The 22,199-nt window shown below is 48.3% G+C and overlaps 2 protein-coding genes across 5 annotated transcripts in view; one reads left to right on the forward strand and one right to left on the reverse strand.

The window, feature by feature from the left end:
• Window positions 1–7,372, forward strand: part of RTN4R (reticulon 4 receptor) — a 67,492-nt gene extending 60,120 nt beyond the window's left edge. Inside the window, exon 2 of the mRNA XM_069871036.1 lies at window positions 5,643–7,372. Within this exon, the coding sequence (XP_069727137.1) occupies window positions 5,643–7,072 (1,430 nt within the window). The 3' untranslated portion in view covers window positions 7,073–7,372. The remainder of the gene's footprint in view (window positions 1–5,642) is intronic.
• A 3,748-nt stretch (window positions 7,373–11,120) lies between these two features.
• Window positions 11,121–22,199, reverse strand: part of OSBP2 (oxysterol binding protein 2) — a 348,826-nt gene continuing 337,747 nt past the window's right edge. For all 4 annotated transcript variants that reach the window (XM_069871030.1, XM_069871029.1, XM_069871031.1 and 1 more), the window contains one exon: window positions 11,121–11,130. The gene's annotated coding sequence lies outside the window, so the exon portion shown is untranslated. The remainder of the gene's footprint in view (window positions 11,131–22,199) is intronic.

Below are 22,199 nucleotides of genomic sequence, written 5' to 3' on the forward strand. Positions count from 1 at the left end.
TTTTCCTCCCTTTTTTAAAAATCCTCATCAAATCTGTATTCAAATTGGCTCAAACAGAAACACTATCACCTTTTCCTTTCTCTCCCTGATGTTGCTGAGGGAGAGGCTGGCAAACCACCAAAACCATAACGCTGCCAAATGTCAGGCTAAGCCAAAGCTGCTGCCAAAACGCTGGGAGCACTGGAGAGATGGGGAGCACCATCAGCTGCTTTGGCACTTGCCCTGGAATGGATGGAGCTGCCCTGGTTAAGGTTTGTGCTGCACTCAGCTCACGTAAGGAGTCGCGTAGCTCAGCCCTAAGCGATGCTGAAGAATCAGCATTCAAACCCCTCTGGAGATTTGGGAGGACAGCTTCTAAGAATTGCACATGATATAACTCGTTTTTACCTTCTTCCCTTAAAAATATCCCTGCAATATTGAGTCCAAAAATCACATTAAGGGAGTATGATTTAGGTGGAAAAGATGAACACCTAGAAGTTAGGAAATGGCACAGCTATTCCCTCCATCCCCTGCCTGGATGCATTACGGAAATGACCTTTCATTTCTGACCGTATATGATATTTTTTCTGCTGCAATCCTGTCTCATTCTGGGTACAGGCTGGATTTACCACGGCACAGGGCTGCCAAAGAGAATGAAGAGCACTGCAGTCTCAAAGGTTAATAGGTCTGGATGCAGTCCTGGAGTATGTGGGAACAGAGCCTGTACCTATAGAAAGCAGGAGTGGGGTTCAGGTGCCTCAACATCACTGCCTGGTGCCACGAAGCTGGTGAAGGGGCTGGAGAACAGGCCTTATAAGGAACAGCTGAGAGAGCTGGGGGTGTTCAGCCTGGAGAAGAGGCTGAGGGGAGATCTCATTGCTCTCTACAACTACCTGAAAGGAGGGTGTGGAGAGGAGGGAGCTGGGCTCTTCTCCCAAGTGACAGGGGACAGGACGAGAGGGAATGGCTTCAAGTTGCACCAGGGGGAGGTTTAGGCTGAACATTAGGAAAAAAAATTTTCATGCTTTAACACTGATTCCTTCTCCCAGGTGCTTGTGTGGTGACAGAGCATCGCTCCTCTCCTTCACACGCTAAAGCCACTCCAGCTGCAGCAGCATGAACCAGCCTTACTCTCCGAGGTAGAGAGGAAGGGAAACTCCAGCCTGGGGTGAAACTACTCCAAACCGATTCGCCTCTCTCATTCACCTTTCAGTTCAGCTGTGACTTGAAATGCATAGAAGTGCTGCCCTCTTCCTTTTGGCACAATGCACGCTCGCACAAGCAGACCCACCTTTGGCCACAGGACAAAGCAGGAGACACTGAAGCTGCTTTGGCGAGTGGCTTTCAAAGCCATGTGCTTATTTCAGGGAATATCTGTTTGGAACAGGGAATTAAGCAGCTATAGTGTCTGTGCTATAAACAAAGGCAAAATGCTGTGTGCATCAGCAAAAGGCTTTGTATTGTAAAGTACTCCCTTTATGTCCAACCAGGAGAGAATTCAAATGATTATTGACCCTCCACAGTAGGAAAGCCACATTATAATATCTCCAAATCAATAGAGACAAGTGCAGAGTGGCAGAGAAAGGCCACGGCTCTGCAAACTGCAGAAAATTGCATTTTGCTTTGGCCTCTTAAAAAGTTTGCAAAGCATCTATTAGAGGCCCCTGGAGCCTTTTCTTTCTAATTGCCATGTTTGACAATGTGATGGCACTGGGGACCAGTGGAAAGACAGATAATGGACCCACTTTAATTGCTTCCCAGTTCCATGAGTCATAACACTTCTGAGATGGCAGAGGGGAAGTGCAGCAGTTTCACTGAAGGAGATTTCTGGCTTTTAAGAAAGCTCTGGAGGAACAAATGTTAAACTCAAAGCCAAAGTCTTGGAAGGTCTGAAGATTCCAGGTACTGGGTTTTCCTTATCTGTACAAGTTGTATGAGGAGTGGCTGAGGGGCCTGGGGTTGTTCAGCCTGGAGAAGAGGAGGCTGAGGGGAGACCTAATCATTCTCTGCAGCTCTCAGAAAGGAGGTTGTGGTGAGGTGGATGCTTGTATGTTCTCCCAGGTAGCAAATGCTAGGGGAGGTTTAGATTGGATACTGGGAAATATGTCTTCACTCAGGCTGCCCAGGGCAGTAGTGGACCTCAAAACCTCCCTGGAGGTGTTTTAAAAGATGGGCAGATGAGGTGCACAGGGATATGGTTTAGTAGTAGAGGGGAAGACCAAAGAAAATGGAGACCGTGGTTGGTGCCAAGGTGTGTGTCTGATGGGTGTTGGAGTGCTTGGTTCTTCTCCAATACAGTCCTCAGTGCTCTGGTTCCCTCCAGTGTCTATGGTTGGACACAATGATCTAAAAATCTTTTACAACCTAAATGATTCTATGATTCTGAGGTCTGGATGATTCATGGCACTTAGGGGCTGCTGTGATCTGGGACACAGTGAGTGCAGGGCACAGTTAGTGGTGGAACACCAGAGATGGAGAAGCTCCTTGGAGGAGCAGAGGAAAGCCAACACATGGCTCCTCCAGTCTCTGGCACAGCATAACACAGTCTGACTCAGGAAGAAAGGGTCTTCAGCATCACCTTGACTTCTTTGGGCTGTCTCTGGGCTGCACCCACTCCTGCACTTGCTTCATGCCCTGCACTTGCTGGGAATCATAGAATCATAGAATGATTTGGGCCGGAAGGGACCTCAAAGCCCATCCAGTTCCAACCTTCTGCCATGGGCAGGGACACCTCCCACTGGATCAGGGGCTCCAAGCCCCATCCAACCTGACCTTGAACACTTCCAGAGATGGGGCTTCCATAACTTCCCTGGGCAACCAGGGCCAGGGCCTCACCACCTTTATTGTGAGGAAATATCTGAGTGCTGCTGGGTGCTGGGCTTTGCCATGGATCAGTCAGGACATTGTTAAGCTACACAGCGGGAAACTAGCTGGAAAAAAGCTTTGAGGGATGACTGACAGTAAATATCTCCAGTGGAAGGAGCTAATCCAAGCAGCTCATGAACACCAGGTCCCTAATTAAAGCACACAGGCTAGCTCTGCCTGTAATTAATTTCCCTGTGCTGCTCGGCTGGCAGCTGGCTATCAGTGCCACTGACTCATGGCTCCTGGCAGCCCCAGGGGCAGTGGCAGCAGGAAGGGAAAAGCTCTGCTTTAGAGCGCAGCAGGATTTGCCCCTTCCCTTCTGCACCCCGATCCGGTGGGAGGTGTCCCTGCCCATGGCAGGGGGTCGGAACTGGATGGGCTTCGAGGTCCCTTCCAACTCGAACCATTCCACAATTCTATGATTCTAAGTGATGCAGAGGGCACAGGAGCGTGGCTGTCAGGAGCGGTGGCAGAGGGCAGGGTGGTATTCATATACATGACTTGTTCTCTGCCAGCTTCTTCATGTTCTCTCTTTCTCTCCCCATGTATACATATATTTATTATGCACTCGCTTCCCCTGGCTGGAGCTGGAACAGGAGCGTTGTCACTGTGATCCCTCTCCCATAGGAATGCTTCTTTGCATTCACTCCACTGTGAGTGTATCAGAGTTATAAGGCATGTGGGATGCATCTGGCTTGCGGTTGGATTTTCCCTGAGTGGGCTGTAGCCCCTGTGGTGTCACCAAGGTAGGGAGAAGTGGCTGAGGAGCACCATGGAGCCTGCAGTGGTGGCCACAGTTGGGGAGCTCAAGAAGGTGGTGTTGCGTAGCAAGGTGAATCCCATTGTCTTGTGCCACTCCATCCGCCATCGTCTGAGTCACAAAACTGAAGAAAGAGGCTCCAGAAAGTCGTATTTCTTTGGCTACAGGTTCTCATTATCAGCTGGAGAACAACCATGCTGGTCAGAGTTGCCAGCATTGTTTTAATTTCCCAGGAGGCCCCTCTTGGTGTGACATCTCTCCAGCAGGGGATTTCAGTTGCCTTGTGTTACTTTGCTCCATACAATGGGACGTGATATGTCAAAACATGACAAGCCAGCCAGAATGTGTCATAATACTGCACTCAACACACTGCCTTCCAGGGACGCTCAGCAGCTAATAATATCAGGCTCGAATTATCTCTGCATGCTGAGCTGTTATTTTTCCTCCCATGTGGACTATGATATATAGGAGTCTCCTGCCTATATTGGACTCTTGCATCACCACAGATTTGTTAGCTGCACACGGTGAATTACTTTGACTAGAGTGAAACTCAAGCCTGGAATCCCAACCTATTATTGCAGAAAAGCAACTTTCCCACTTTGGCATCTCCACTACCTTTTTTGTTGCTCCAGTGAACAGTTTGGTGAGGCTTCCGTATGATTTACTCCTCTATCACTGGGGTTTGAAGACGCTGCTTTGACACAGAGATGATGTGATTTCATTAGCTCTGTGATTACCTCTCAACACTTTTCTGTAAGATGCAGCCACTGGATTTGGCCCCATGGGAACCCGCGTGCTTCACCATGGCTGGAGGCAACCAGACTCTCTCCAGTCTCCCCAATCTGCCCCATTCTGCATTGTTGTCTCTTTCTGCCTGACTTTTTGAACCCTGCTATTTTACCTTAAGGTGAAATGAGGCATCATCGTGCCTGAATAACATTTTGAGTCTCACAAGGAAGAAAAAAACCTCCCATGACAGCAAAAGAGGCAAAGCTGCTGTTTGTCTCCGGCTTGGGACCCCCAGCAGTGGGGAGGAATGCATCTTTTGCCACAGGTGCTGTAATGAGCTGGGCAGGAGAAACACGTGTCCCTGCTTGCACGTTGTATTTCACAAACAGAGCCTCCCACTGCTACAGTCGCTGCCCGTTCATTTTATCTCCTGTATGCAGTTTAGAGGAAGCAATCTAATTACTTGCTGCTAATTGCTGGTAGGGCGCTGCTGAAACTGCCTCTCGTCCTCACCGTGGGCAGGAGACAGCAGGTTTCTCTGCAGGTCTCAGCTGGAGGTTGAAGCTGTCCCCACACTCCTTTCCGAAGATGATGCCCACCCTCCAGGCCCTTTTCCAGCGGCCCGCTTTGGGCTGGTGAATCAAGATGCTTCCTTGCTTCCTTTCTGGTGGAGAAGGACCTGGGTTGACAGCCAGCTGAATATGAGTCAGCAGAGGCCCAAGTGGCCAAGAAGATCAATAGGATCAAAGGAGGTTGGGACAGAGAGTTCCTAGGTACAGAGATCTGGTTTAGTAGTGGACAGGTATGGTTGGACTCGATGATCTCAAAGGTCTTCTCCAACCAAAGGATTCTATGATTCCATGACTCTATTATTCTAACCCCAAGGCTGCAGACATTAGCCACAGCTTGTGCAGATGCTTTCCCAGAGGTTGAATTGTGCTAAATGTACCTGTGGCAGAGGCAAATGTCCCCCTGGGAGACAGCTCCTCTCCTCAGAGGTGAGCTCTTTGGAATAGAGCTTAGGTTAGATGTGCATCAGCACCCACAAGGCAAATACATAATGATCACTCTACTTCGACCATGAAAGTGTGAAAGGCGCTCAGACTTTGTCACTACAAGTGCGTATTGATTTCAATTATTGTTGAGAGCATTTTTAATTCTGTGTTTTAATTGTTGGGCTCCCTTGGTACATGGGGTTTGTGGTTAGCGGCGACGCACGTAGAAGGGTAAGTTTCAGGCTCATCTATTAGTTGCAAAGTTCTCTCCCATGACCCTAGCTAATTTGCATACTATTTTTGTTATCCTTTAGGAAGCAAACTGCTGATTTTGGTGCTTTGCTTGAACATCCAGTCAGAAGTGGAGTCTTGCCCCGGGGCGTGTGTATGCTACAGTGAACCGAAGATTACAATAAGTTGTCAGCAGCAAGGACTGACAGCAATCCCCACAGAGATCCCCATCCAGAGCCAGCGGATCTTCTTGCACAACAACAAGATAACCCTTGTGAGGTCCACCAGCTTCACCTCCTGCCGCAACATGACAATTCTTTGGATCCACTCCAACAACATCAGCCTCATTGAGCCTGGAGCCTTCTACGGGCTCAGCAAACTGGAGGAGTTAGATCTCAGTGACAACACGAACCTGAAATCTATCAACCCCATCACTTTCCGGGGTCTCGTTCACCTCCACACCTTACATCTGGATCGCTGTGGGCTCCTGGAGCTATCCACAGGGCTTTTTCGAGGGCTGTTCTCCTTGCAATATCTCTACCTTCAGGATAATAATCTACAGAACCTCCTGGATGACACCTTCATTGATCTCGCAAACCTCACCTACCTGTTTTTGCATGGGAACAAAATCAAGACTTTGTCAGAGAACGTCTTTCGTGGGCTAATCAACCTTGACCGGCTGCTTCTGCACCAGAACAGAGTCAGTGTGGTTCACCGCCGGTCTTTTCATGACCTTGGGAAAGTGATGACCTTGTATCTGTTTAACAACAACCTGACAGTGCTCACAGGGGAAACCATGGCTCCCCTGGTGTCCCTCCAGTACCTGCGCTTGAACGGCAACCAGTGGATCTGTGACTGCCAGGCTCGATCTCTCTGGAATTGGTTTAAGCAGTTTAAAGGATCGTCTTCAGAGCTAGAGTGTCACCTTCCCCCTCGCTTGGCAGGGAGAGACCTCAAAAGGCTGCAGAGTGCTGACTTGGAAGGATGCGTCGACTCCTTCAATCAGATACGAACAAGTGTTTTTAGCACTAAGACCAGGTCTGGTAAACTGCCAACCGGGATCCCCCCTCTTGGGTCCCACAACGGCTCCCCAAAGTGCTGCCAGCCAGAAACAGATAAATCTTTTATTTATGAAGCTAAAGGCAAGGCAGGTCCTTCTTCCCACAGCAGCCGGCCATCCTCCAACAACCCCCTCAAGGATAAGGAGAACATGTCCAAAACCAAGTACGTTGAGACGGACCCTTCCAAAAATGGCAGCAACAAGCAGATAAATGATTCCCCCTTTGGGACCTTCCCCAGCATTGTAGACCCTCCATTGACCAAGTTGAGACCCGAATTTCTAGAGCCTATTGAACCTTCCACAGTCCCAACGAGAAAGAGGCAGGGCTGCTCTAAAAAGAACAAATCAAAGGCCCAGTGCCGCCTCACCCAGCAAGGAAACAGCTCCACGTTACAGCTCAGCCTCAGCCTTTTGATCCCCACCTTGGTGTGGAGCTTACTGTTATTCTGCTAAAACTCTTTTCCTGGGTTGATGACACTTTAATACTCGACTTTTGCTGACCTCCATAAATGTTGCAAACAAAAGCAAAACTCCCATCCACCCTGAGAAAGCTTTGTTACACAAAAATTAACTGGATGCCTTTATAAAAAAAAGAAACAGACAAAAAAAAAGACAAACACCGAGATGTACATAATTTATTTGTCCTGAAAACCTGTGAATTATACCTTTGGTCTTCGGAACTGCACTTGTCCACAAAGCAGCTTTTGCTACAGCAGATGGTAAAGAAAATTGGTTTATTTACAGGGAAAAGAACCCCATACAAATGAAATAAAAGTGTAAGAAATGCTCTGAAAAGAATGTCTAAAGTCTGCTTGTAACTTGACATCTCACTGAACAATATTGCAGGTTCCCATTTGCAGAGGTAATGGATTTGATGCTGTTTTAATCTTTTGTTTATGAATATTGCAGTTTTTTTCTGTATTCATTCCATCACACCATGTTTACGGGCAGCATTTGTTAAAGAATGCTGCCTTTTCCTTCACAAGATTGCAGTATATATAGATATGCATTTTATTTTACTTGTGTACCAGTATACAAAGAAAAGATATAAAATAAAGATTTCTTTTTCCTAAGTGTTGTCATCTGCAAGGAGTGAAGCGCGCTAACAGCTAAAGAGCTGAAAAATTAAAAGGGTGTTGAGTAATCCCCAATCTGAAGGCAGGTTGAGTATTAAACATGACAGTAATAACCAAGACACACTTGGCATGGTTATGCAACCTTTAACTGGTGCCGACAAAGGGTTGTCTTGCACGAAAAATTCTCTGTTAAAACTCCTGTTTCCCTCCAAACTGCCCCACACAGTCACCCAACATCATTCATATTTCAGGATGCTCAGAACAGCGTAGGAAATATTAGCCCAACTGAGGATCCAGGCTGCAGGCAGAGGAAGGTTATGAAACGATCCCAAGAAGCTGGGCAGGACAATTTTGCTTCTAATCCACATAGATAATTAGACTCAGCACTGTGATTAATGAATCGGGAGGCAGCCCCAGTGTGGAGCAGCACTCAGGCATGTAGTTATGACATTGAGTGTATCTCCCCAAACACGTAGCTCCTGGTCTTGCAGGTCTGGTAAGGCTGATTGTGCTGGAGAGCTGGTGGCCATTCCTGATTGCGCCACCAGGACTTCACAGTGTCACTGTGCAAGAGGCTTCATATTCTGTCTGACCCCCATCTTCGACCTTGGGACACTATGGAAATAAAACCATTGATGTGTGGGTGCCCCTTATCACACTGTGGGCCATAAAGCTCTTTCCTGGGTCCATCTGTGTGCTCCTTGTGCTGCAGATGGTCCCCTGCACACTCTGTACCTACTCCAGGTTCAGCAGGGTTGTGCAGAGTTTGCCAGGAGGTTGCTTTTCCTTATTAAACTATAATTTGCCCAAATCCATATCGTAGGGCAATTGGCTTTGATGATCCTTGTGGTTAATGTAAAACAGACCAGCACGTTCCTGTCGCCCTGAATGGAGTAGGAGTCACTTGATGCCAAGCCAGTGACACTCTTTGTGCTTTCCAGAGCTCAACTCTGCTGTGCTTTCAGTGGCTCTTAAGAGTATGCATTGGCCACAAGCCCAGAAGAGTCCCTTGTGCTAATTTCCTAGATTTCCTGCTGTCCAGATGCCAATTTCTGTGTTTACAGGCATCAGAAGGGCATTGGAATGACAAACAATTGAAGAAGGGAATACAGCAGAAAGCAGGAACACCTGTAGGAGGTTGGAAGAGGCAAGGGGTAAGCGCTGGTATCGGTGAGGGCAGGGAGGTGTTGAGGACTTAAAAGAAAGGCAGTCTCTCTTCTGCTTTATCCTTTGCTGGGGTTGGCACAAGCGTTCCAGATATTCCTAGACTTATTTTACACTCGGATGTCACTGAGTTAAATGGGATTTACATTACTGCCCCTTGCCTCCTTCTTACCCACCAGGGAGATGGGGCTGTACCTCTGCCTATGGATGGGAGAGTGGAATCCAAAATATGTGTCCCCAAGTGGTGATTTGTCCCATCCCATCCTCAATGAAGTGTCTGACACAGGCATGGTGAGCCTCTCTCTGCAGGTCCCCATCTCTCTCTACTATGCTGTCAAGTTGCAACATCTGCCATGGACACATATAATGTAGAAGTGATTTAATCAAACAAGTTTTGAAGGCTTTCTTTTTTCTTTTTTAATGGATAACTGTGATTCATTGAAATCTAAACTTTGTAGAGAGATGCTGTGGCTTTGACGCCATTTCCATCAGTAAGACTTTTTCAATCAAAGCTGGGGAGGAGGAGCAGGGTGATGCAGCGTGAAAAGAACCCCACTAATGATCTGGTTCATAAGAAATCCTAGAGGTTGACTGGAAAGGACTTAGATGCTCAGTGGAAGCTTCTTTCCTCCCCACTTGTCCCCATTTCACTGGATATGAGAGAACATACAAGTTGCCTTGGCCTCTCCTGCCCTTCCACTGGGACAGGGGACTCACATGTCCAAGCTGTTTTCCAGACAGCAGCATTGTGACTCTCCAGCTGCTAAAAGACACCACTCAGGTCCACAAACTGAAATCAGCTTAAACATGTGGGGCTCTTAACGATGCTCATCTGAGGTCTGCTTAGTCATATACTCTGCCCTATCCTTCCCCACGAGCTCACAGAAGATCATGGGGCAAATGCCCAGCTGCCTGTGATTCCACAGGGCTGAGATCTCTGCTCCTAAACAGGTTCTCCTAAACCTGTGATCAAGTGGCCTTGCCACATGTCTTTGCTCTGACAGGGAGAAGATTATCTGAACTGCTGAGTTTTGCTACAAACAAACACCATGCATAGATATAATAGAGGCTGGAAGAGTTTCTAATTCAAAGTTGTGTTTCTGGATTAGTTCCCTGTCATTAAACATTGAGGGAGAAGAGCTATTGCCATTCTGCCTCCTTCGCAAAACCAGAAAAGCATAAAACCCCAGAGTCCTTGTGAGATGGGGATGGGCCAGGGAATGGAGAACAGGCAAGAGAGGAAAAGCTTTCTTAGGGATGGTATTCGACCATGAAGTCATGAATGCTGATGAGAAGCTCTGGAGAGAGCACGAACTCTGGGTATAAGCAGGGTGAGGGCAAAGATTCTGTGAATTATACAGATCCCTTCCCTCTAAAGCTAAGCCCAAGCATTTGAATCAGGCCAGGGACAGAAATAGTAATTAGAGACCCCTTGATTTGTGCCATAACTATGGCACTGCATGGGGAAGTGCTGAGGCAGGTGAGAGTTAATGGAATTGTTTCCCAGGGCATCTATATATAGGGATAATGGAGACTTGGCAAGGGAAAGGCACGATGAAAATAAAAGTATACTCTGCACACTCGCTAAACGATGAGGCACTTCAAACCTTGCAATGACCCACCTTCGGTACAGTTTGAGACACTTGTTCTAGGTCAGCAGGTACCAAAAAGACCCAGCTGTCATCAAGCACAAAAACAGTAACATCTTTTGGGATGAAATCATAGCTTTTGATAGGCTGCCGCACTCTGCATGGCACTGGCACAGGCGCGGTAGCTTGGATGAGTCACGGGCTGGGCTTCTTCGCAGTGTGTCGGTTGTGGGTGGCTCCATCTGCAGTGGTTTACTTGTGTCAGGGTCCATCTGCAGTGGTCTATTTGTGGGTCGGGTCTGCTGGCAGTGGTTTGCTTATGGCTCAGTGCCTATGTGGTGCTGTGGTTGTGCCTGGCTCCTACTTGCATCTGTTGTTCCGTGTCTGGGTTTCAGTATTTGGATTCAAAGCAGAGAGGGAATGACAGCAGAGGCTGGCATGAGGACAGAGTGCTGGACTTCATCACATGAGTGGGTAGCTATCATTTTTAAACGGCAAAGCTGCACCTGGTCGAGGTCAGTGGGGTTTAAACCAGCACTCCTGAGCTCATTGCATGTGTCTCTGCTGCTGCCTGAGCTGTAAGACCCTGTTCTTCTTTAGTGCAGTTTGATCCAGCTTCTCTAGAGAACGACCAGGAGCTTCACAGCATGGACAGCTGATGTGGCCCAGGAGCACAGCATCTCTCACCAGGGCTGCTGAGTGATCCCTCCCATCGCCCCAAAAGGCCAGGGATGATCTCTTGCTGCCTGTGAGGTGTGTTAGCCACTAGCGTGCCCATGTCTGGGAGGAGTGGCATGGCATCTTGCTTTTACAGCCCCCACCACGGCCAGTCCCACCTGAAGGTGTGCCCTCCAGAGCCTCAGACCTCAGGCTCCCCACCACTGTCTTGACCTGCTTGAGAAACTCTGTGTTTGGCCTCTGAGACTTGGTGTCAAGCACCAGAAAGCGCTCTGGCTGAGCTGCCATTCACAGCAGTCACATGTACAACATGAGACCCTGGCTGAGTCCTTTCAGATCTGTCCCAGTGCAAATCTGGGTGCAGAGAGGCTGGTGGTAGGAGACTGTACTGGGCTTTCACACACATTCAAGCCTCTCCTTCAGCAGGAGAAGGCAGGACTCTTGCCTGCTTTTTGTTTCACTGGAGCAAAGCTCTGGAGTAGGCTGACTGAGGACACTAATTGAGCTGCACACTTGCTAAAGAAGGGCAGAGCTGCTCTTTTCTCCCCAGTATTTCCATTCAGACCACAACAGTGGCAGCAGCCGCTCCCATGGAATATTTATAAGCTGTTTGCAGAAATGTCAAGAAGAGCCGATGGTTGGATTAACACACTCGCAGAGCAGCGGTCTCGGAAAGTTATCTTATGCAATTCTTACTCAAAGTGCTTTATGTAATGGTTACAAGAGCTTACAAATCCCAGTGACATTTCCTTGTTTCTTGACAAACAGCCATTCAGTGTCCTGACACCGAGACGGGAATCAATCACTGTTGCTTGTTCATTAGCTCTCACCATCCTCCCCTCCGCCACGCGGTGGAATTAACACCAGGTTACCTGGAAGGCTCAGTCCCTTTCTGCATGACAATTAGAGACAGAGCTAAAACAAGATCTGGCACTGCTGGGCAGCCCACACGCTCCTCACCCGGTGGTGTCAGACATTCATGTGCATTTCAAGCTGACTTCAAGACGCTGGGACTAAATGTTCCCATTTGCTTTGGGCAGTAAAAGCTGCAATTTTAACAAGGTTTCCAAGCAAGACTATTAAATTCTGTATTTTGCTAAATGCTTATTTTTGGCTCCTCTCTCCCATGCTGCTGGACTGACCTTGGTGGGACTGTAGGGGTGAGGCTGGTTCAAGACCAGGTTGGATGGGGTTTGGAGCAGGTGATCCAGTGGGAGGTGTTCCTTCCCATGGCAGTGCAGTGGAACTGGATGGACTCCAAGGTCCTTTCCAACCCAACCCATTCTATGATTCTGTGATTTTAGGAGTGTTTCCAGCAACAGCAGCCCCACCAGAGGGGTTCAACATCAAGGTCTGTGCAGACTCCATGCCGGTAAGTTCTTGCCGCGTTATTGGTTTCGTTGGATCTGAGAGATGCTTTGGCCTTTGACCAGATTGTTCTTGGCAAACTTTTGTATCCTGAAGAGGTCAGGAATATTTAGGTGCAGTCACAGGTGCACTTGGCTTCTGATTTGTTTCCACTCTTGGAATATATTACTTACCTCCACTAGAGCTGTGGTTTTTAAAGAACCTGAGAGTTTATGATTAAACTAACAGGACCTACTGATCCTGATCAACCTTTTTTTTGTGGTTTCCACCCAAAAGGTGGGCCCAGGAGCTCTCTTTATGTTCAGCCTTGTGCCTTCAGTCCCTGTTGGAGCCTTGCTGGAGGAGCACTGGTCCACAACTAGCCATAGTCATGTCCCTGCTTGGCTTTGGAGCTCTGCTGCTCTGAACCCCAGCTGTGGGCTGAATTCATAGCTTGACCTTGGACCTGTCACATCCCTGTGGACCTGCTTGGCGATCACTAGATGTGGATTGACTACTTGGTTTCACCTTGGACCTCCCTCGTTGCTGCGATATCGCCTTAATGATGTGGACTCCTGGATGTACCTGGCCACCATCTCTTGATCCTGTTTCCTCACTCACGGCCTGTGGAACAGGATGTGGCTGGTGGGTCCCCTTCCAGCTGTGGGATCCTGCTCAGCTCCTGGCTTGCCTTTCCTGAGGAAGCACCCCTACTCTTGCTGCTCCCTGACACTTCTCATGAAATCATAAACCTCACAAACACCAGTTATATGATCAGAAGAGGCCAGCAGAACAACAAGCAACCCAGGTGGCCTGAAGCTTGTCTAAGGTATGAGCCCAGAGTCACTGAAGTTTGTTGCTTATAAAACCTTTTGTGGGGCCTGAACAACATATATAGGGGCAAGGGGTGTCCTGTCAAGCTTTATACTTTCCAGGTTCTTTCTGGTTTGCTTGAAAAAGATGAAGAGGAAGATGAGCTCCAAACTATGTACCAAAGACTGGAAAGGAAGCATCTGGTGCACCACAGGGTTGTCATAGCGAAGCTGAGTGACACATAATAATGATGAATTCAGAAACTTTCACCTTGATTTCCCTGCCTATTTGAGCTTTGAAGTGAGCCTCTAATATTATGTTAGCAGTTTATTGTGTGTGCTTCATTAAAAATACATCACAGGCTTTTTTGAGCTAGAAGGGACGCAAATTAGGTCATCTCGTCCAGCCTCCCGCTGTTCTGCTGGGACTCTGATCTTCCTAATGACTCCAGCCCAGCCCTGACAGGTACTCGTCTGGCTGCCAATTGAAGCTTTCGGCTGACAGGGGGGATCCAGGCTCCATCCGAGATGATTTCACTTGTTAAAAACTTTCAGGTTTCTTGTTAAATGGGATTTCATTTCATGTTCTAGTCCACCCGCTTGGCTGGCGCTTGAGCTGCGAGGAGAGCAGCTTTGTCTCCTCTGATGTGTTGCAGCTCCCCTCTGTGCTTTGAGCTGGGCAGATTCAGCTGCTTCTGTGGAACAATGAAGGTGTGACACAGGAGCTGCTCACTTGTGGGAGGTCTTCTCCAGTGCACCTCCATGGCTGAAAGCACTTCAGTAGAATGGTGGCTTCAGGACCCTGGCTGCAGTGTTTTTTCCTCAGTTTGTCCCCAGCCCCTTTCTAGCTTTGCTTTCCCTCGCACCTGTACCCTGCAGTTCCCTTGGCTGCTCCTTTGGGATAGTGGTGCAAGCAAAGGTCCAAGCCACAGCACTGCTAAGAGAAGAAGGATCCCTTTGTATTCAGCTCTGCAATGTCAGAAGAGTAGAATTCGCCTCAAACTCTTTGTCTGCCTGTGCTGGAGAACACAAGGGTCTGAGAAAGACTAGAGCAGCTCTAAATGGACATACTGGTAGGTTACCATATTATTATCCTTTTTGACTGACTCAATGGGGTGGTGCAGGTCTTGGGGTTTGGTGGGACCTCAGCATCACACAACTTGCTCCTAGGTTGTACTACTGGTTGCTGCAATTGAGCCCCATACAGCCTTTTGTCTTCCTGCCAAAGGAAGATTCCGCAAAGCTGAGATAATTGTTCCCAGTGCTGGCTGGTATGGACAACCAAGGCTGGACCCCATGCAAACTCAAGAACTAGCTCACCTAACACTATATGCATGTGCATAGAAAGGCAATGAGATCCTTCTACTCTATCAGCTCTTCTGTGGGCAACCAAGGAGCTCTGTGCACCAAGTACTGCACAACCGAGATAGACATGAGCTACCAGGTCCATCCTAGTGCGGGTCTGTTCTGCCTCTCAACCTGGGAGAGGCATCTGAGAGGAGTCCATGTGAGGAAGAGTTTGACCTGGCATTCGCTGCTCCTGGAACAAGCGTTTTGGCCCTGGTCAGCCTGGTGCTGGCAAATCTAGGGGAGAGCAAGAAGAATGCGGGGGAAGGACCAGTGATTTTTGTCCTGAAAGAATCATAGAATGGTTTTGACTGGAAGGGACCTCAAAGCCCATCCAGTTCCATCCCTCTACCATGGGCAGAGACACTTCCCGCTGGATCAGGGAGCTCCATCCAACCTGGCCTTGAACACCTCCAGGGCATCCATGACTTCTCTGGGCAAAAGACCATCATGGTATGGTGTTGCTGAGCTTTGAATTGAGGCCTAGAAGCAAGAATTCATCTTGTGGGGACATCTGAGCACATGCCTGCCCTGGGAGCATGGAGAGCCCTCCTTCACTACCAGTGCAGCATGACCTGAAATGTCTACGCAGCCTGACTTGGCCTCCCTGAACTCTGGCGCAGAAGACACTGATTCCAGCTTGAAGATGCTCCTGGATTTTTCTCAGGCTCCATGTCTCATCCAGGGAAAGGAGAGCACAGCCCTTCATTAGCTGTAATGACTGTGTGCCTTGGGCTGGGGCCCTGGGCTGTGCCGCGCTTGGCAGAGTGCTGTGCTGAGCAGTCTGCCGTGACCTAGAAAAACCTCTTAATGTGTTGTTCATTTTGAAAGGGGCAACGGTCTTATCTAATCGCAAACCACATCCTTCTGCACCAGAGCCACTGCAGCCAAGTTAACTCAATTAGTAAATCACCACGCCGAGCTATTTAGAGACAGGTTTTAATGGCTCGAGCAACAGGAGGATAATAATATAGAAACAAAGTGCACTAATATGCAGTGATGGGATAACTGGCATCCACCTCCACCCCTGCAGGGCCTTTGTGCTCTTATATAGGGCTTTCTCTTCTCCACAGAGGCACCGTCCCTAGACCCAGGCCCTGGAGCTCCTTCTTTGTTCAGCTCTACAGCCTCAGAGAAGCTCACAAATTTGCAGAGCAGGCGAGTTGGAGAGGGCGTGTGGTGGGGTGTTTCTTTCTTTTTTTTGCTTTCCTCAACAATCATATTTTAAGTCTGTCCTCCCCCTCCTTCCTTCTCCAGGTCTGTTTTGCCTGTGTGAGCCCACTTGAGAGCTGGGCACCTGCACCTGGAGGTGCTGTCTCCTGGTTAGAGTTTTTGGGGACTCGAAGCCTTCTGGTGCAACTCGAGGCTGTTTCCTGTCATTCTGTCATTTCTTACTTGGGAGCACAGCCCAGCACCCACCTCACCACAACCTCCTTTCCAGGAGCTGCAGAGAGCGATGAGGTCTCCCCTCAGCCTCTTCTTCTCCAGGCTAAACAGCTCCAGGTCCCTCAGGTGCTCCCAGAACCCCTGGGCTCCAGACCCAGCTCCTTTCCCTTCTCTGCACATGCTCCAGACCCTCAATGTCATTTTTGGAGTGAAGGGTCCAAAACTGAACCCATGATTCGAGGTGCAGCCTCACTAGCGCCGAGTACAGGGGAAGAATAACTTCCCTGCTCCTGCTGGCCACCCCATGGCTGATCCAAGCCAGGATGATGTTGGCCTTCGTGGCCACCTGGGCTGCTGCTGTCTCATGTTCAGCCGCTGTCAGTCAGTGCCCCCAACATGCAAATAATCTTTGAGGCATTTAATGGCAAAAATTGTTGGGATCCAATAGAAATGTCAGTGTTTTTCCACCTTTCTTTTCTTCCTTTCCTCAGGAGGCCTGAAAAGAGGAAAACTGTGTGTTCAACAAAAAAAAGCCCCTGTTAAACTGATTCTATTTCAGGTTTATACTGTGGAAGAAAAAGCTTAGAAACAGCAGCCCACACTTAAGCACAAGTCCCTGAGGCAGTCAAGGAGAGGCCATTTCCTCACGCCCCAGCCCTGGGAGCTCTGCAGAGGACAAGAAACACAAGTCTGGTCCCTCCTCTGTTTCTGTCCCTCAAGAGAGTGATCTCGGACGTGGCCAGCCAGGGCAGAAGGATGCTGGAGGTGAAGAATTGTCCCAGGGCACCCCCCCTTGCTCCCTGTCATGCTTTGTGGTGGTCTTGTTCTGAAATCCCTCCTGCATGGGGGTTATTGTAGATCATCATGAGAGGGTGGTCCTCCTGGAAAATGCAGGTATGCTTTGCTGTGAATCATAGAATAATAGGATATATAGAGGAGAGGTTGAGATGAAATCTGAGGAAGAAATGCTTTTCTGTGAGGGTGGGGAGGCCCTGGCCCAGGTTGCCCAGAGCAGTGGTGGCTGCCCCATCCCTGGAGGTGTTGAAGGTCAGGTTGGATGGGGCTTGGAGGAACCTGATCCAGTAAGAGATGTCTCTGCCCATGGCAGGGGGTTGAGACTGGATGGGCTTTGAGATCCCTTCCACCCAAACCATTCTATGATTTCTGAAAGCAAGAACACGTTCCACAGCACTTCAGATTTCAGAGAGAAAAAAAAAAAAGAAAACCTGACAGTTTTTGAAAACTGAAAATTTTAGTGGAAAACTGCAATTCCTGGGCGGTTTCCTTCTCCAATGCTAAGGGGGAAATTTGCAAAAAGTCAATTTTTTTCTGCAAAGAAGTGTGAACTGAGCTGTTTTTCAAGCAGCTGTAGCATGAGCTCATATAAGCAAAAAAGAAACGTAGCCTGTGCACTGGGGGCGAGAGGCGCCTGGTGGAGAAGAGCAGATTGTTACAGCAGCGAAAGGCATTGAGATTCAACAAGTGAAAACTGACAGTCTTGAGCAAGGAGCATGGAAGGGAGAAGCTCAGGTTAATTAGCCTCCCAGTAGAATTGGAGGCCATGAGCTCAGCAAAACTTGGTGGAGGAATTAATTAAAGGTTTGTTTGTAGCTGAGCTTGATGATAAAAAATCCCCACTGCAATTCCTGTTACGTCCTGACACATCGAGCTGCTCCTGGGCTGCTGCCAAGCACTCATACAGCCCAGGGTTTACACCTCGAAAGGGTGGACAGAGGGAGAAATAATTGCAAGGAGCCCAGTGAAGGCTGCCAGAGGGAGAGCACCAGACCTGCCTTCATCCCAACACCCTGGTGGGTGGGCAGAGCAGAGAGAGAGAGGAGCTGTGAGGTGGGAAGGGACCAGCGTAGGTGCTGCAGAGTGGAGTGAGCTCAGGATGAATTGTGGTGAGGTGGATGCTGGTCTTTTCAACCAAGTAACAAGTGACAGAATGAGAGGAAATGGCCTCAAGTTGTACCAGGGGAGGTTTGGATTGGATGTGAGGAAAATTCCTTTCCTCACAGAGTGGTGAAGCCCTGGCAGAGGCTGCCTGGGGCAGTGGTGGAGTCTCCATCCCTGGGGTGGTTCAAAAAGCGTGTGGCTGTGGCGCTCGGGGACATGGTTTAGTGGGCACGGTGGGGTTGGGCTGATGGTTGGCTTCATGATGTTAGTGGTCTTTTCCAACTGGCATGATTCTATGACTTTGGGGAGTAGGGCAACTGCTGAGCTGCTGAGCATGGACCCTGCAGAGCTCCTTTCCCCGCTTGCTATGGATCCTCCATTCACTGTGCTGGCAGCACATAGGGGGATGCTGAAAAAGTAGCAAAAGGGCAAAACCTCGTGGAAAGGTTGTGCTGCTGCTGGAGTACCACAAGGTGCCCTTCAAGAGAAGCAGTGACTGGGAATACTGGAGCCCCACTTCAGCAGAGCCAGCCCTGAGGGCAGAGAAAATTCCTGTTTAGACTGAGGTTCCTGGACCTCAGCTGGCGGAAGGGTTGGAAGAGTTAGACTTGATGATCCTCGTGCATCCCTTCCAACTCAGAACATTCTATCATTTTATGACCTTGAAGTCTGAATTTTCCTTCTGTGCTGTTTGGTCCTGAAGATCAAGGACCATTGTGTATGGCATGAATAAAGCAGGACAAACTGACAAAATCGCTGGGCTTCATGGCACTGCAGTCCCCCTCAGCATGGAGCTGACAGATATAACCCATCAAAGCCTTCTGCAAGGGATCTGACATCATATTCTGTTTTTAAACATTAGATTTGGGCATTACCTAATCCATGTTAAATGGGTTGGGAAGTGACAACAGACTACAAAACAGTAGTAATCAACACAAAACTGTCACTGAATGGGGACATTTCTGTCAGGATCTCAAGGAAACAGCGAAGCCTTTGTACTTCTCAACATTTCTATCAATTATCCAAAAATAAATCTAAAATTTGCAGATAACATCCAGACTGGCAGGATGGCATAGACAGATGAAAGCAAGCAGCTTTAAAGCCTTAGCTAAATTCCTGGATGAGCAGAGCTGCTCAATTAAAACGTGTTTTCACACAGGCAGATGAGTGTTAGCCAGGTTGGTGCAGGGCAGACACGAGCTGTTGAAGGCTCCAGCTCTGACAGGGATCTGCGGAAGGTGACCATGCTGCCTGTCATTCCCAGGCCAGCAAGTTGCAGGAAGATTTCAGAGGATCTAAGACAGGGTAGAAAATGTAATTTTAACTTTTATATAAGACACTGATGGGCCTGGTAGAAAGATGCCAGCAAGACCAGGGAAGTGATTCTCCCCCTGTGCTTGGTATTGGTGAGGCTGCACCTCAAATCCTGGGTTCAGTTTTGGGCGCCTCACTCCAAGAAGGACATTGAGGTCCTGGAACATGTCCAGGGAAGAGCAACGAAGCTGGTGAAGGGACTGGAGAGGGTCTGATGAGGAGTGGCTGAGAGAACTTGGGTTGTTTAGCCTGGAGAAGAGGATGCTGAGGGGAGACCTTATCACTGTCTACAACTACCTGAAAGAAATTTGTAAAGAGGTGTGTGTAGGACCAGTGGAGAATGCTTCCATCAGCTTTGAATGCATCAGGAGAGGCTCTCCCACATGCCACACTCAGCCTCAGGCTACCAGTAGCACTGGTCCTGGCTAAGGGTTTGAGGAACAGTCCTCACTGTAGGACCCAGATCTGGTGTGTTGTCACCTCGTGGTGTGAAGAGATAGAAGTCAAACATGCAAAAGCTTTTCAGTTGCATTTAGGTTTTCCTCCCAAGGGAGTGTGTATCCAGGGTAGGACTCAAAGGGACATCAGTATGGGGTCAATGAGGAAAAGTAGGAGCTGGGAATACTCCAGCATGATGGTGTGGATGCAGACAAGTCTAGCAACATCCCTCAATGTATCATGAGGCTTCATGGTGAATTGATAAATCAGTTCCTGCCCCTGGATACTCTCACGCCTCTTCAGCACAAGCAGGTGCTTGGAAAAGAACTAGCACAAGCGCTTCTGAAAGAAAAAACTTTGGTAGAAATGTACTATTTTACAGGAACTGTCCACGCAGACCTTGGAGGCAACGTAACCTCCCTTATGTACAGATGTGCAGGAAGAACAGACCCTGCCTGCAGCCACTGCCATACAGGTTGCTTAATAAAACAAGTGTGGGAGATCCTTTGCAAGTATTGAGATAAATAGAGGGAACTGAGGCCACAGGAGAGGATGGTGGAAACGCTTTCACTGGGGCACTGGTGCCGGGCTGACTTCAGAGGCAAAGCTCTGCAAGAAGGCTTTTCTCAGTGATCTGTGCAGAAGCAATGATACAGCTAAAGAAGGGGATGAAATGTTGTACCAACTTTGAGATCAAAAGGAAGATAAGCAATTGTAAACACCTCAATTCCTACAACTGGTGGATTTTTTTCCAAAGGTGATGAAGAGAAAAGAAGAATCGTGCCAGTAACGCCAAAGCTGACTGGGAGGGGGACCGCAGCCCCGAGCCCCCTGAGACAGGGGGATTGATTTAGAAGACAACCACAGGCAAATATGTGGGTTTTTTTCCCCTTGCTTTTGATGAGGAATATTGCTGGAATCAGCTCAAGGGAGGGAGGCTTTGATCATGCTTTCGTGGAGAAAGATAAGCTGCTTTGAATTCTGGCACAAACCAAATCCCAGGAGGGAATGTGTGTGTGGTTTTCACACTGGTGTACGGGGCCCTGTGCAGATGGTGGGACTGTCCAGAGACAGTGACCACCCTCTCTTCACATCGTGCACATGAAATAGCTACGCATGGTCACAGAGCACTGATACCCTTCCAGTACTTAAAGGGGCTCCAGGAAAGCTGGGGAGGGGCTCTTGATCAGGGAGGGCAGAGACGGGATGAGGGGAATGGGTTTGAGCTGCAAGAGGGAAGGTAGAGATGAGATCTTAGGCAGAAATGTTTTGCTGTGAGGGTGGTGAGACTCTGCCCAGAGAAGTGGTGCCTGCGCCATCCCTGGAGGTGTTGAAGGGCGGGTTGGATGGGGCTTTGAGCACCCTGATGCAGTGGGAGGTGTCCCTGCCCATGGCAAGGAGTGGAACTGGATGTATTCCTTCTGACCCAACCCGTTCTATGATTCTGTGATCCTCACAGTGGTGCTGATGGGCTGAGAAATTAAAGGTAGTTTCCAAAACCTGAGCTGCTCCTTGCAAAGTAACCCAGAGCACAGGAACTTCCAGAGGACAACCCATACAAACCATCTGAGTACCTATTTTAAGATAAAAATATCCAGATGCCAAAGTTAATCTGGGGGAACCCAAGGTCAAACTGCAAATACCAGCTGATGTTGTAAGGATCAAGGCTTCTTCCAGCTGGGTTTCTGGGCTTCATGGTGAAACCCTTCTGCAGATAAGGTCCTGAGTGGGATATGGGAAGGAAATGTAAAAGGGGTAGGCAGATTTGTGGCAGTAGCTGTTAAACCTATTTCTGCTAAATATGCCAAGAAAAGTAGTGGTATCAGCAAATGTCTAAGGAGAATGGCCCTTCTGTGTTGAGATGGGCCATAAATATGCTTTACCCAGGAAATTGCCATAGGGATTTCTAAGGAGTGACTTTAGATCTGCTAGAGGACAGAAAAAGTCCATATCTCATGCCATAAGAATGTAATAAAAATAATAAGTGTGGATTTGGCTGCATTTGTCCTATAGTCAGAAAAAAAGAGTATTTGTCTGGATGGTGTTAATTGGAGTTGCATGAAAAAATTCCAAAAATATGTATCTTTTTAAATGCAGGAAACAGTGTTTCTCTAAACGAAATTGCTTTTGAAGGAGTGACACTAATTTTCAATTACTGTTTTCGTTCTCTGCTTCTATTTTTAGGCACAATGTTTGAGAAACAAAACTTTACAAGACTTTGAAAAGTGCGTTTTGCTGTTGTGTGGAGTTTTCTTCTATTTGGCGTCAGGAAAGCCTATGAGAATGGTGAAAATTCACCTTCTCCCAGGCAGATATTGTCTTCCCAGCTCATGCCACATGAGGAAATCAAACCTTTTCCAAGGGTAGTTTTCTCTATGAATAAGAGACTCATGGAATGGTTGGGGTTGGAAGGGAACTTAAAGCCCATCCTGCTCCAACCCCTGCCATGGGCAGGGACCTCCCCACCCTCACAGCAAAACATTTCTCCCTAAGATCTCATCTCAATCTCCCCTCTTGAAGCTCAAAACTG

This window comes from Phaenicophaeus curvirostris, chromosome 17 (genome assembly GCF_032191515.1).
Source record: "Phaenicophaeus curvirostris isolate KB17595 chromosome 17, BPBGC_Pcur_1.0, whole genome shotgun sequence".
Classification (NCBI taxonomy): domain Eukaryota; kingdom Metazoa; phylum Chordata; class Aves; order Cuculiformes; family Cuculidae; genus Phaenicophaeus; species Phaenicophaeus curvirostris.